The 14776-nt window shown below is 47.1% G+C and overlaps 1 protein-coding gene across 2 annotated transcripts in view; it reads left to right on the plus strand.

The window, feature by feature from the left end:
* DOCK11 (dedicator of cytokinesis 11) overlaps positions 1-14776 on the plus strand; it is a 69990-nt gene that overhangs the window by 32986 nt on the left and 22228 nt on the right. The window contains exons 24-37 of one of the 2 annotated variants that reach the window (XM_042876447.1): positions 1128-1246; positions 3219-3288; positions 3367-3492; positions 4032-4103; positions 4193-4339; positions 4798-4881; positions 5095-5206; positions 7993-8171; positions 10559-10675; positions 11207-11282; positions 11414-11508; positions 13791-13902; positions 14041-14107; positions 14448-14495. In XM_042876447.1, the coding sequence (XP_042732381.1) occupies positions 1128-1246; positions 3219-3288; positions 3367-3492; positions 4032-4103; positions 4193-4339; positions 4798-4881; positions 5095-5206; positions 7993-8171; positions 10559-10675; positions 11207-11282; positions 11414-11508; positions 13791-13902; positions 14041-14107; positions 14448-14495 (1424 nt within the window). The remainder of the gene's footprint in view (positions 1-1127; positions 1247-3218; positions 3289-3366; positions 3493-4031; positions 4104-4192; positions 4340-4797; positions 4882-5094; positions 5207-7992; positions 8172-10558; positions 10676-11206; positions 11283-11413; positions 11509-13790; positions 13903-14040; positions 14108-14447; positions 14496-14776) is intronic. The other variant, XM_042876448.1, reaches the window with a different exon arrangement.

Below are 14776 nucleotides of genomic sequence, written 5' to 3' on the forward strand. Positions count from 1 at the left end.
GCTAATGCTGTAGCACGATTCCTCTCTTTCAGGAATAAATCCATTCAAATCAGGACTTTTTTCAGGCCGAAAAAGATCAGTGAGATTGTAGCTTGGTGAAGCTTCACCATAGATGGGCTGTGACCCCAGACTCAGCTTTTCAGCACTCACTGCAGCATGAGTAAGGGCACTGGAGAGGCCCAGCAAGGCTTCTGAAGGGGTTGTGTTCCTTGGCTCTTCAGCATCCTTGCTTCCTTCCAAGCTGCCTGTGTTTGAGATTGCTGTTGTAGCAACAGCTCCACTTCCAGTGGTGGGGATTTATCATCACAGAGTTATTGGGTGTGTTTCACATAGTGTACAAATACCCTAAGCAAAAATATGGCAGGTTTGGGAGCCAAGCACTAAAAGAGCAGTTGCTTTGACCTCACTACAGTCTGCAGACAGGGAGACATTTTCATACTGACCACAAGTGGGAGCTTCTTACTTCTGTGACATCAGTAATTTCAGTAATCTAAATATTTACATACAGATTTAAGATTTAGATTTGCAGTTTAAAAACTGAAAATGAAGCACAACATCTTTTCTGGACTCACATCACGATACTCAGGCAAAAGAGGTCTATGTGACGGGTGAATGTTGCATGCACCAGATGATCCTGACCTTCACCAGATCTTAAATCCCACTTCCCATAGTAAGCTACGACCTCTAGAGAAAAGTCTCACTGCAAGCTATTGGGCATCAGATCTTTGCAAAGGCATTTGGGAAAATGGGACTTCATCCCATCAAATGGCACGAAGAGTTGGCAGCAAAACTTCACCCTTAAGTTCTGGGTTATTGGGGTCAGCTTGTAGCATGTGACCTCTAATTAAGTCACAGCTGCTTTGGCACATCTGAGAGCAAGATTAATACCTGCCAGGAGTGATTCACGCTGCTCCCTGAGGGCATGCAGCTGGGATCCATCAGTTGGAAGCAGGCAGTGAGCACTGCTCGGTGTCCAAGTCCCGCTGTCCCCTGGCAGCCTGACATCCACACCCCAAAGCATTTTCTAATGCCTGTTGTATTGCCCCAGAAATGTCTGTGGACTATAAATATTTGACATCTGCAAACTGTTGAACTAAAAGTGTCTGTGTTTTGAACATTTGTTTTAGTGTTTGCACGCCATGGAGATCCAAGTAATGATTCAGTTTCTACCTGTAATTCTTATGCAACTATTTAGAGTCCTTACAAATGTGACCCAGGAAGATGAAGTAGCTGTCAACTGCACCATGTGAGTATCTGGTAAACCATCTGTCTTTGGTTACAAATGCAAAGCCACAAATTACAGTGCAAGGCAAGGTGGTTTCCCAGTACAGGGTGCTAAGTGGCAGTGCTGGCTGTCCACTGCTGCCTGTTGGTGTGGTTGTGCATAAAGCACTGGGATGGCACGTCCAGGTGGCACAGGGCAGCGTGGGGTCTGGGAGCTGCCTGAGGGAAATGTGTGATCTTAAAGATAACTGCTGAGAAGGAGTGGTGGGGACAGCGAGGAGGTGAGGGGACAAACCCGGGAGCAGGGATTGGACGAACTGATTGATTTATTTGTGGCTCAGAGGCTTCATTGCAGAAGTTTCAGGCCAGTGGGATTTGCTGCTGTTGTGCAGCGCTGCTCGGCAGTGCCTTCAGCCCCCAGAGGGCAGTGCTGCCTTGTGCCCTGCTGCTGCTCCCAGTGGAGCTCGAGGTGCCAGAGCACTTTTCTGTCCTACCTGTGATCCCCGTGCAGGTAAACTGATGGGTGCATTAAACACATACACTTCCACCGTACGGCAGTGCAGAGGGGGATGCTGCATACCACTCCATGGAGGTCTTGCTTCAACTCCAGGTCACGTGCAGCCAAAAGCATTTCCCTCCAGTGAAACTAAAGGTCAGAGACTGAGCCCTGGGTCCCCAAGGATGAAGGACCCATTGTAGTCACAGTCCTGTGACATGGGCTGCGGGGACTCCTCCTGTGAGGAACACACTCCCACTCTGCTAAGGACAGAGGACTCCTCCTGGCTGATCAGTTCCCTTGTGTCCCTCCACTCATTTTTTCAAAGCTTGGCTTGATCCTTTCCAGTTTGTCAGTAGCTCATTAATGACAACTGTTTCCCTATCCAGGATTTCAGAGTGGAATTTGAAAAGCCGCCGTATCTGATAAACGGCTTGTAAACTCTGTGGTTTGGCTCGTGGGGTCTGTGACAGTGTGCAACAGTTTGTTGTTCTCTGTGACCTGGACTGGAATGTAAATCTCTGATATTGGCTTGGGAAACCAGGCTGCCTTCATCAGCTGCCTGGAGTGCTTCAGAGGGCTGGCATGTTCTCCAGGGGCTGTGTGTCCCCAGTGAACTGCCAGACTACAGCTTGAAAATAATCCAAAGTGTGTAACTGCGAGCAGGAGAGGATACATATCCTAGTTCAGTAAAAAAGAGCTTTCAGAATTAGTAAATCTGGGGGATCAGGAAGAGTATAGGGTTTGGGGATTCAGAGTATAACAACCATAGAACATTTTTCCCCACTTCTCTGAGCAGATTTTGAGTTATTTGATTTTTTGTTTTGTTTTGTTTATTTGCATAGTTTTTTTAATTATTATTTATTTGATGTAGTGCTGCAGCTGTAATAGTCACTCATACCATTATTAGGACAGGGCTCATGATGAGGAAAAACTCCGTATGCCATGAAGTATAGAGTGTGGATGAATCTGCAGCATGTGCACTAGGCAAAAATGAGTTTGTTCTCCAGGTAGCTGCTCTGAAGATGCATCTACTGTTGGGCAACACCAGCCAAAGAGAACTGGCTGAGAGCAGATGAACTGCATATTTTTGTTTTTGACTTACCTAATCCCTGAGTGTTGTTCAGGTGCCCAGTGCTCACTGCAATATGGGTGTAAGTAGCTGCAGGCTTTTATGCTGGCATGCATAAAGAGTAGGATGTGTCCCCTGCAGGGAGTCCTCCACCTCCTTGTGCAAGGAGCACTGAGCACCGAAGGCAGCGGGGCTGGGTGACACCAAGAGAAGAGGCTTTGGATGCTCAGCACTGAGTGCTCAGTGGGGAGGCTGAGCAAGAATGGTGCAGCCACAGGAGCTGTGAGGGACCTTGGTCTGCAAATACTGGCTGAAAAACCAGTGATGAGGCTTTTGGGTTGAGCTGGATAGGGCACACACAATGTCTACTTTTGCGTGTGGGAGGAACTTGCCCTCACGTTGTGTGCTGAACACATTTCTCCCCAGGGTTCTTCTGCACATCGTGTCCAAGTGCCACGAGGAAGGCCTAGACCACTACTTGCGCTCCTTCATAAAGGTCAGTCATGGCTCGCTGCTCCATGCAGCTCCGTGCTGGAGCAGGCACACTGCTGACACTGTCCTTCTTGCCTCCCAGTACGTCTTCCGAGCTGAGAAACCCAGTGTGACACAGGCAAAGATGACCCATGAAATCCTGGTCCTTTCCATGGCCACCATCTTGAAGCAATCAGCAGATTTTCTCGCCATCAATAAACTGCTCAAGGTGAAGTACAGGCAATGCTTTGTTGCTTGAGGTGGAAGGGAAGAAAGGGGGATCTGATACAAAGCCCAGTATTTCCACCCATCCAACCCCACCACAGGAGCAAAGCTACCAGGACGGCTCCTTGTGTCTGTGTCCGTGAAGTTCTCCCCTTACAACAGAGACAAATTCTTGCAGGGAGCCCACTGTGTTAAGTCTCACGGCCAGCCATAAGCAAGGGCTTTCCATTTTGCCAATTTTACCTCTTTTCTTCAAGCTAGATAGGGGAGGAAAACTGAGCTGCTGCTCCTCTGGGCATGGCTGGCCCCCCAGACTCTGCTGGCTCCTTGCAGGGTGCTGTGGGGTGCAAGGGGTTGGAGCTGTTCCTACCCCAGGTAGCAAAGTGTGCTTCCAGGTGCCTTCCCACGCTGAGCTGGCTGCTGAGCACAGCCATGCTTTCAAAATGCCATCTGAATGCAAACTCTCCCTCCCACACTGCTTTTTCCCCTCACAGCGTGTTCGTTCCTGTTGAGAAAAGTAATAGTATTTTTTGTTTGTTCCAGTACTCGTGGTTTTTCTTTGAAGCACTGGCGAAGTCCATGGCAATATACTTACTGGAGGAAAACAAAATCAAGGTAAAAACGAATCTGTTCAATGCTGCTTTACAGAACCACCGCAAACAAACTCTCCTGTGAATTTTTTCACCCAACACTTTTGCTTTCAGCTGCCCAGGGCCCAGCGGTTCCCAGCCTCCTACCAGCACGCCCTTCACTCACTGTTGCTTGCCATCATCCCTCATGTGACCATACGCTACAATGAAATCCCCGAAGAATCCCGAAATGCCAATTTTAGCTTGGCCAACTTCCTGAAGGTCAGCAGTTTCTTTCATTCTCCCAGGCTTTAATCAGAATTATATCTATATAGAAATAAGTAGCAAACAAACATACGTGTCTGTACTATCTCATCCCTTACGTCTCTTTGGTGATAAAAACTTCAGGGAGTTTCCTTCTTTCCTAGGAAAGACTCTTTATCTTTCTGGTAGACTGTGGCACTCTACATGCTATCTAGGCTTTTCAGTCCTGCCCAGCAACTGTTCAAAACCTGAGATGAAATACACGTGTTCTCATTTTACACATTTCTGTTGTCTGCTTGAGATTTAAGAGAGGTCGTCTAAATAATGTTGGAAAAATGGGAGCAAGCGAATTTTGGAAAGTCAGCAGCAGTCTGGAAGATCAAATCTGGCTGCTGGTGGGGTGGTGGCATGGAGATGATTTAGGGGGATTGCTTTCTCTTTTAATGATCGGTGACGTTCCACTATGTCTTCTGCAGCGCTGTTTGACCTTTATGGACAGAGGGTTTGTTTTTAACCTGATCAATGATTACATTTCTGGATTCAGCCCTAAAGACCCTAAGGTAAGCAGTACATTTCTTAGAAGCTTGTATGTGTCTGCATCAATCAAAGCTCTGTATTGATAATTTCATACCATGAAATTTTTGCCATTAATTACAGAGTTGCACTGAATGCTGTTTAGATTCCCCAGTCTTTGTGCAGGAAACACAACTAGAAGCAAATAAGCCAAGCTGAAAACATATTTTGTGTTTGTTCGGTTTTATTTGTTTTCTCAGCTGCTGGTTGAATACAAGTTTGAATTTCTTCAAACCATTTGCAATCATGAGCACTACATTCCTCTGAACTTACCGATGACCTTTTCCAAACCCAAGCTGCAGAGAGCTCAAGGTATGTCTTTTCTCAAGGGACTGGGCTAGAAAGCTATGGTTTGTCTTTCTCGATGGCTTCAGAGCAGACATAACTCTCTTTAGTGTCAAGGAAAGTATGCCCAGTTTAGTCTGTCTGATGTTAACCTCAAGATAAGATGTTGGTCTGGCAGTGTTACCTTAGTCAGCTCCAGAATGATCAGCAATCAGTCTGTATAGTATTTCCTACATTTAAGTTTGCAAAGGATTAACAATATCCAAAAGAAATTGCCCCTATTTCAGTAAGTACAGATTGTGCAAGTCTAATCTTTCATACTGTCAGCATCAGAAGGGTGTCCCATCAGCCAGAGTCACAGCAAACGGCAGTACGGGAGAACAGACTGCATTCACTGCTCTGCTGTCAGCTCTCTCTGTGGCTTTCTGCTTTCAGTTTGAACAAGTTTAGGGCTGTGCTCAAGCCTGGGCTGAACACAGCCAGCAAAAGTCTTGAGTCTGCGCCAATCCTCAATGCATACCATGCTTATACAGTGGCATCATGCACACCCAGCCTGTTCTCACTGTCACACCACACCTCCTCCTCTCCTGGTGTTGTTCTCTGCATGGCAAACGAGGTTTGCAAGTGCCTAAACTGAGGTATCGTGCAAATCTGGATGGCTGCAGCCATGCAACCACTGTGTTGAGTGCAGGGCACACCTCAACGGTCTCCTGAGGTTTCTACAGACAGAACTTTATGCTCTCTGGGTCATAGTTGTGCTTGATAAATACAGTACAGATTGCCAGCTCTGGGTGCAAGTAGCCTGGCCAAGTACCACAGAGGAAAGTGAGGTTTGGAATTCCTCACGTGAAAGCTCTGTGGATTTGTTTTGGTGGAGGTGAAGGAATGTCTGCCCCCAGGTGCAGCCATGCAAACCCTAGAGTGGTTATCTTTGCTCCCAGGTAGCAGAAGCAGCAATAACTCTCAGTTTTCCTTTACTCTGGTATGTCTCTCTGAGACACTGAGCTTCCTCTGTGCCAGCTGCTGACCTCTTACATCACTTTGGCTACTTGACTGGCATAGTTTAACAAAGTGCACTGCTAGAAATGGCTGGGATAGAGAAAAGCACACAACTATGGTGCCTCTCCTCTGCTTGTTAGCAGCGTGTTAACACAAGAGTGCTCTTCCTTGGTTAACATTCACCTTTGTGTTTGCAGTGGTGAAACTGAAAAGCTGTAGGAGCAGCTCATCTTTCCTCCTCTGTGTTACTGTGACTAGGACCTGCCAGTTGAGGTTTTGTTTTTAAAATATCCTCAGGTGTTTGTGCTCGAGCAAAGAACCCATGAGATTGCCAGGAGTTGCAAGTTAAGCAAGTGCCTTGGGGAAAACATTAAAACATGACACACTGTCCAATTTCTCCAAGCCTGGAGAAATTTTACTTACTCCTGCTTACTTTCGCTGTCTTTATATTTGTTCCTTTTCTTTTTGCATGCAAGTTAGATACTTGCATGTGCTGTGGAGCAGTACAGGGGTCCAACTTGGATGACTGAGTCCTCTAATGTCAAATTAGATAAAATATTCAGTCTCCAGTCAATTAGCTTGTATCCAACTAATGAAGTAGCCATGATGTGACACTTGGGCATTTGCTAACATGACTAACAGTGAAAGCTAGATAATACTCCAGATTGCTTTCTCTTTCCTCTGAATCAGATTTTCACAAGCCGGTAAGGGCAACTTATGAATCAGCCAACAATCTGAAAGTATTTCTTGCATGAAACAGTGCTGTTGGAGCCCTTTGGCTGGGACTTCCAAAGCTGTGTGTGTGCACCACAGAAAAGCTTTCACACCTGTGGGCTTTTCAAAAACATACCAGAGCTGAGCATCCGGGGTTTGAACCATCTGGGGGAGGAGCGCACAGCTTTGAGGTTATCCCTCTGGGAGGCTCAGAGCTGTAATGCAACAGTCAAACAGTGCCTGCTGAGGCTCTGATTAGACATATGGTCTGCCTGAAAGAGATAATGGTGGGTGTCAGGGCAAGGTCATCTGTAGCAGCCTGAGTGCACATGCAAACCGCACTGAAATCTGTGTCTCTGTCGCTTTTCCGCTGCATTATCTGGGCAAGTCAGTGACAATGATGTGCCCACGTTGCAGCCACCCCTTTAATCACAGCATAGGTAGAGCCCGAATCTGTGTGAGATGCAGAGTGCAAGTCAGTTCACCAGGATGGTTAGGTACTGAGCTGCCCTTCTGCATGGAGCTGTGCTTGGTGTCTGCTGGCAGAGCGCTAACGGAGCCTCACAGCTCCTGGCACACAGCTCCTTGGAACCCTGCCCTGCTTCCTGAGTCCTACAGTGGGGCTATGTAAACTGCTGGAGGTCACTTGGCACCTCGTTCTTGTTTGCATCCCTCACTCCAGCAGTGTTGGCCTCTGCTCTGCACTCTGACCCTGATGATAGCACGGGGTTCTTGGAGCTGTGCTGCCTTTCCCTGTGTCATCCATCTCTGACTTTACAGCTGGTCCTCAGAGCACTGAGGTTTGCAAAGCGTTGCGCTGCATAAATCCTTCATTTAGCTGCTGCTGAGGTGGTGAGGGCTGGAGTGAATGCCTCGTCTGAACTGGGAGATGACAAATTCTTTCGTATTACTTTGTGGTTGAGAAAGCTGTCATTGATTCAGGCTTCATTAAAAGATCACTGCACTGTGATCTTTTATCACAAGAAGAGTGATGATGAGACCGTACCCATGAACTGTTGTGGCTTACTTGACAGTTCTGTCTCAGTCTGAATAGATCTTTGGAACAGTTCCCTTAACCATTGCTTTGCTGTTTCTTTCAGATGTAAATCTTGAATACAGTTTAACTGATGAGTATTGCAGGCATCATTTCCTGGTGGGGATGCTTCTCAGAGAAACCTCTGTTGCCTTGCAGGACAACTATGATATCAGATATACGGCCATCACAGTCTTAAAAAATCTCTTGATAAAGCATGCCTTCGACAACAGATACCAGCACAAGGTCAGGCTTATTTTCTTGGCTTTTAAATGTAAAGGTCTTGAATTTTATGGAAAAACATCAGCTTTAGATTTTGCACCGTGCACTGAGGGTGTTCTCATTACTGTTCAGGGAACCGTTTTAAGTTACAGTTATGGCATTACAGGAATAGCTCTGAGAAATGATCTAGGAATACAAATAATGTGCCCGTGATAACTGCAGAGCTCTTATCCGTGCTGAGTATTTACATAATAAAGCCTCGAGCCATTAAAGGACTTGAAAGTGTTCCTAGCCAAGAGGCTGTTCAAAGTTAAGCAACGTCAGTGGTCTTCTGGACTTGGACTTAAATTAATATCCTGCGTTAATGTACTATAATTAGGAAGCAGGACTGATCTCTGTTAAAGTCAGCTGCATGTTTTGCCAATTAGTGAGCCAGAAGAGAGGATCTGTGGATTCTCACGAGATGTTGGATTTCCGCTGGGGAGTTTTCAGCTTCCTTTGGTCAGTGGCTCAGCATGTGGTATTGCTGAGAGCTTGGAGATGGGCTTGGTTTTTTTTTTTGATGCTGATCCCTGCTGAAACATATGTCCTTGAAAGCGCTGAGCTACCAGCACAGACACTATGTGTCTTTGCTGTAGGCTGTAAACATGCCTCTGTTAAGAGTTTAGCTCTTAAAATTGCTCCTAGTTTGCTACATTCAGGGTTTTACTTTGGAATATGGATAGCATCCTGGACACAAAGGGTGGGGACGTGACCGAAATGCACCAGGGACTCCTGCCCCTCCGCATGGACTGGAGCCAGCTCCTCTCCTCTCCTTCTCTGGACCTTTAGCAGCATAACTGGAAGGGCTGAGTGGGAGGTGGTCTTGTTTCTCTCTGCACCACGGATCCCCAGTGACTCTCACAGCCTGGAACAAAGCACAACACGTGGTTGCTGCCCAGACTTGGTGAAACAGGAGAGGTTTGCCAACTCTCTGTCACAGCTGGGTCAGAGGCAGCCTGTGTCAGCTCTTCTGGGGTGCCTGAAAGCTCTCATGCTAATTCAGAAACTGTTTGCTTCATCAGCATGCAGCAGCTCCCTGCCTTCTCAAAAATGCCACGTGTCTTAAAACTGCCCTGCTGTATTCTGGTGTGTGTCCTGCTCTGGGCAGCATGGCCAGAAGGCTGCATGGCAGGATGCTCAGCTGGTGTCTTGGAAACCAGTCCCGTTGCAGGCAGCAGACGCTGCTGCTGCAGTCTCATTCCAGCTAAGGAAACCTCATCCTCATCAATGGTTGAGAGAGGGTTTGCTGAGCCCATGGGCATTATCAAGGTCTCTCATATCTTTTGTCATACGGAATCAGAAGAAAATGTTGGGTGCTTATATCAAAACAACACAGCCCTTAGATATCTTTTTCTGTCAGCTCCAGGATAATCATTTTTTGACAAGAAAAGAACTGATGTCAGAGAGCCTTGCATTTAGAAATAGCCAAACAGACTTTTTTCAAAACTTCATAAACAATCTGTATCAGTTAATTCAAGTTTTCAAGTTAATCCCTTCCTCCAAACTGTTTTAAATAGAAGTGTTGGCTATGGAGAATTCCCAACTGGAAGCAATAGTCAGCACCTCTGAAGAAGCAAATGTTTTTATTTCATTACTGCGGGGTGTTGCACTTCAAAATGGAGCTGTGAAGTGCCAGTTAAAGAGTTAGGAAATCCGGGATTGTCCAGAACTGGGGACCCCAGTGCAAGGAAGTCATGGAGCTTTTGGAGTGGGTCCAGAGGAAGCCTGATGATGCTCAGAGGACTGGAGCAACTCTCCTCTGGAGAAAGAGGGAGGATCCTGAAGGATCTGGACTTGCTCAACCGGGAGAAGAATCCACAGAGACATCACTGCAGCCTTCCAGCACTGAAAGAAGCTTCTGAACAGAGAGGAACTGACTTTTTACACGGTCTGACAGTGACAGGACAAGGGGGAATGATTTTAAACTAAAAGAGGGAAAATTTAGGTGAGGTGTTAGGAGGAAATTTTTCACTCAGAGGATGGTGAGGCCCTGGCACTGCCCACAGCTGTGGGTGCTCCATCCCTGGAGGTGCCTGAGGCCATGCATGGGGCTCTGGGCATCCTGAGCTGGTGCCTGGCTCAGTGGGTGGCAACCAACCCATGCCAGGAGGGTTGAAACTAGATGATCTTTAAAGGTCCCATCCAACCTAAGCCATGCTATGATTCGTTCTATGATTCTATGGTTTGTTTGTCATGCTTCCTGTACAACTGGGAATGCCATTCAGCCCCCGAAATCCCTCATTTCCCAGAGCTCGTTGCTGGTAATACCCACTGGTGGCATATACACATTTTTGGCTGAAGAATTTCCTTTTTTTTTTTACTTTGTGGAAACCCTGAGCTCTTAGCTCTGCTCCTCTCCCCTTTTGCAGAACCAGCAGGCCAAAATCGTCCAGCTCTACCTGCCGCTGCTGGGGCTGCTGCTGGAAAACATCCAGCGCGTGGCCGGCCGCGACGTGCTCGTCTCCTGCACGGCTGCCTCCAGCCCTGTGAGTACAGCCCAGCGGCCCAAGTGGGCTTCTTTTTCTTCCTTCCATCCAGTAATGTGTTTATTTTGTTTGACCTTTTTCCTGTGATGGTTCTCTATTTGCTGCGTTGCTGTTTTCTTTGCTGTTGTATTCCTCTACGGCACGCATCGTGCTGTGCAGAGAGGTAAGTCCCTCCAGGTGCAATGAGAACAGGACTCAGTTTCCATCTGCCTCCCATAAGGGCTCAGGCTTGCAGATGAGGCTTCCCTGTTTGTTTAGGGCAAAGCAGTAACAAAAAATTTTAAAAAGTCTGAATAAAAACAACATCAAATCAAGTGATGAAAAATGAACAAGCTGCCATCACTTCCTTTAACGTGCCTTGCTGTTCTCTGTACTGCACCCCAGGGCGTTTGTTTCCTTATTAAGGATGTAAGGAATTTTCACCTGCGTTTTAAAAGCTGCTCTAATCTTCTTTTTTATTCCATTATTCTCTTTTATAAAAGAATAGCTATTATCTTCTGTTGGTCACAAAAACCTCATATTGCTTTACAGGCATCCAGGGATGAATTCATCTGCAATTTTGCATCCCCCTCAAATAGATCCAGCCTGATTGTGGACAAGGATTCAGGTAAATTAACTGTTCTAAAATTCTACTTTTGCTTTTATGTTCAATGCAGCTACCACCAGTCCTCAGCAGTGTGATATGTTGAGGAGTGTGGGTGCAAACTGCATCATTTGGAGTCTGTGTTTTTTTTCCAGCAGCACTTCCAAATGGCCATGGGATGAAGCGAGAGGACTCAAAAGGATCCCTGAACTCAGAGGGGGCAACTGGTTCCCCGGATCAGAGTGAAAATGTAATGTATCTGGGGTTAGAAAGGACAGTGCTCACTGCTGTGCATAGGCTGTTAGCTAAGGGGGACAAAAAATAATTGGTAACAATGAAAAAACAGCTTGTAAATACCAGGGAGACCTCATTGTGGCCTTCCAATATTGGAAAGGAGCATATAAACAGGAGAGGGTACATCTGTTTACAAGGGTGGATAGTGATAGGATAAGGGGGAATGGTTTTAAACTGAGACAGGGGAGGTTTAGGTTGGATATGAGGAGGAAGTTTTTCACACAGAGGGTGGTGGTGCACTGGAACAGGTTGCCCAAGCAGGCTGTGGATGCCCCATCCCTGGGGGCATTCAAGGTCAGGCTGGATGTGGCTCTGGGCAGCCTGGTCTGGTGGTTGGTGACCCTGCACATAGCAGGGGTTGGAACTGGATGAGCGTTGTGGTCCTTTGCAACCCAGGCCATTCTGTGATTCATTCTATGATTCTATGAAATACCTCTGTTTGGGAACAAACAGATTCATCTTAGCAGAAGCTGGGCTTGCTGGTCTGGTATGCTTTCCCTCTTTAAAATTCTCTGAGACAAAAATATAAGTGTTGGCAAATTATTTATGAATGGCAAAATGCATGAGGAAATTCTCTGCTCCCACGGTGCGTGTATCCACACACAGATGTGTTCTCTGTGCTGGGACAGGGCTGAGCCCGGTCAGCATACACTGAGTGGTGCTGGGAACTGGTTTTCACACACAGCTGGGAGTCAAAGCACAACGATGTGAGAGTTGGTGACTGCTGACGTGGGAGATGAGATAGGAGTAGGAAAATAAGCAGAGGGTAATACCCACAGTCATAAACTTGCATAAGGCAACAGCACAAAGAGGTCTGACTGCAGCATCCAGATGGTGTGTGCTCTCCTTGTTGGCAGATCGCACACATGGAAATCGGTATTTGTACAGACCAGCTCCTGGTTTGCCTTCAGGTGCTTTCCAGATGTGTTGTGTTAGCACGAATCCTTGATACAGCTTTAAAAACATTGGCCCTTCCAATGAGCAAAGCAAAGCAATGCTTATCCGGACTCCTGCTGACTGTGTCCTGACATGCTCAGGAGAGGTGGGGGTCCCCCACAAGAATCACAAGGCTACAAAACCAAGCACAACCAATTGCCTGAGCATCACACTGCAGAGCTCAGGGCATGTACTTCCACCCTGCTGGCAGCAACACCTGGCTGGGTTTGCAGAAAACATTTGGCTTTCAGCTCACCTCATTGCCACAGCCAGGCACATTCATCCGTGTCCTTGAAGGTATATTTTTCATAGTAGTAGAAAATAGCTTCTCTGTCAGTGCATATCACTTCCTCAAAGCCTTGTGAGAGCAATGCATTGTGAAGGAGCACAGCTTTAAGGCTCTGTAAGAGAGCAGACATTGTTTATTGCGGTTCTGTTGGAGTGTGTGCTGTCTGGATAATTTGGCACGGTTGGCAGCACAGTTCTGGCCATAGCACTGTATCTCGAGCCCTAATCTGAATGTTTAATTCTGTGTTCTTATGACTCACGTCCATAGCCTGCCCCAGAATAAACAACACATATGATCTGCGGGTCAGTTTCCAAACATATGAGGCACAGCTTTAAGAGAAGCATCCTTGTTAGAGCTTAATTGTATCCGTTTGTCAGAGGATATGACTAGGGCAAGCACAGAGAATGCCAAACAACGTGGTGCATCTTTAAAAGTCCCCTCTTTCCCACCACAGAATGCACAAGCCTTCCTTTCCCTCAAACACTGACAGCAGAAGACTTTCTTCGTGTTCGCCTAACTCACGAAAGAGGAGGGGAAAAAAACAAAAGGCACTCCCAAAACTCAGGAGGATAAAACAAAATGGTTCTTTTAAGTGGAAAGTTCCTGTTTCTTTAGTTACTGACAGTTTGGTTTGGTGCATACACATTTAACAGAAAGATTCTTGCTTTAAACCATGAAAGTGAATGAATTTTGTTTGGCAAAAACTTCAAAATCGTCGCAGAGCTCAGATGCTGTAGCAAGAAGGAGCGATAGCAAGGCTGCCATGCATTTTGCTAGATAAGGCATCCTTCTCTGCCCAGACATGTGTTTGCTGGGCAAAGAAAGCTTTGGCTGGATTTCCAGACTGCTTATCCCTAGATGGGACGTGTCCAAGGCATGTCCTACGAGGTGCTGTTGGGGACAGGAGGAGCGCTGGTGCATCTGGCACATGCCAGATCTGTCATGTCTGTGCTCAAGCACAGCCCAGATACCTGTGGCCACGGTGCCTCCACGTGACATTCCTGTCCCATTAGATCCGCAGGAGCTCCACGAGGAGCAGCGTGTCTCACTGCAGCCGCCTGGACCAGTTTGAGATCCGCACGCTCCTGATGTGCTACCTCTACATTGTGAAGATGATCTCTGAAGGTTGGTGGCTCTTGCTCCTTATGGGGTGTACCAGAGGGCAGCCAGAAAGACAAGAGGCCGTCGTGGGCTGCTTGGGTCTGTAAGGTCCCTTTTCTATTAAAAGAAAAGAATCTCAATGTATGTCTTTCTCTTTCTCAGATACACTTTTAGCCTACTGGAACAAATTCTCACCTCAAGAGCTGATCAACGTCCTTGTGCTTCTGGAGTGAGTATCACAAGGCTGCAGTTCAAACCCTGCACCTCTGTGCTGGCACCAAGGAGGATGAAGTGAGTGCAGCTGCCTCTCAGGATACACAGGGCCCTACAGAGCCCTAGAGGTGTCTGGCCAGGGTGTGATGAGGTGGCACAGCAGCAGATAGCTGGGGAGTCAGCAGGGCACCAGGGAGTTCAGAAGCAAGGGTCTGAGGTCTTGCAGCACATGAATATAGACCCCAAACTCTCATGTGTGGAGGAGTGTGTCCACAGACAAGGACTGGGAAGACTAAAAATGTTCTGGTTGTTCCTGATCTGCAGAATCTGTAACGTTTTTCTTTCTTTCTTTCTAGAGTGTGTTTATTTCACTTCAGATACGTGGGGAAGAGAAATATCGCCAGGTATTGTGCTCTTCCATCTGGGGTTGGGGGCCGTCCCCACTCTCCCTGCTGCAGCTCGGGCAGGAAGGGAACACTCACACCCACATTGGGCAAACCTAGCAGGCAGGGAGTCTATGGGGCCATGCTGGGACTCAGCTCAGTGCCATGCAATGAGTAGAATCCTCTCCTTGTAGCACCCTTCCCCTTCCCTCCCCTCTAGCTCTTGCAGGAGACCCCCAGCCCCAGGCACTTTTGGCTGCCTGTGCAGGTTTGCAGTGTACCCTGCAGCTGGCTGCAGGTGA

Source organism: Lagopus leucura, unplaced genomic scaffold, assembly GCF_019238085.1.
Source record: "Lagopus leucura isolate 7727_CA_CO unplaced genomic scaffold, USGS_WTPT01 Super-Scaffold_100016, whole genome shotgun sequence".
In the NCBI taxonomy this organism is placed as follows: Eukaryota; Metazoa; Chordata; class Aves; order Galliformes; family Phasianidae; genus Lagopus; species Lagopus leucura.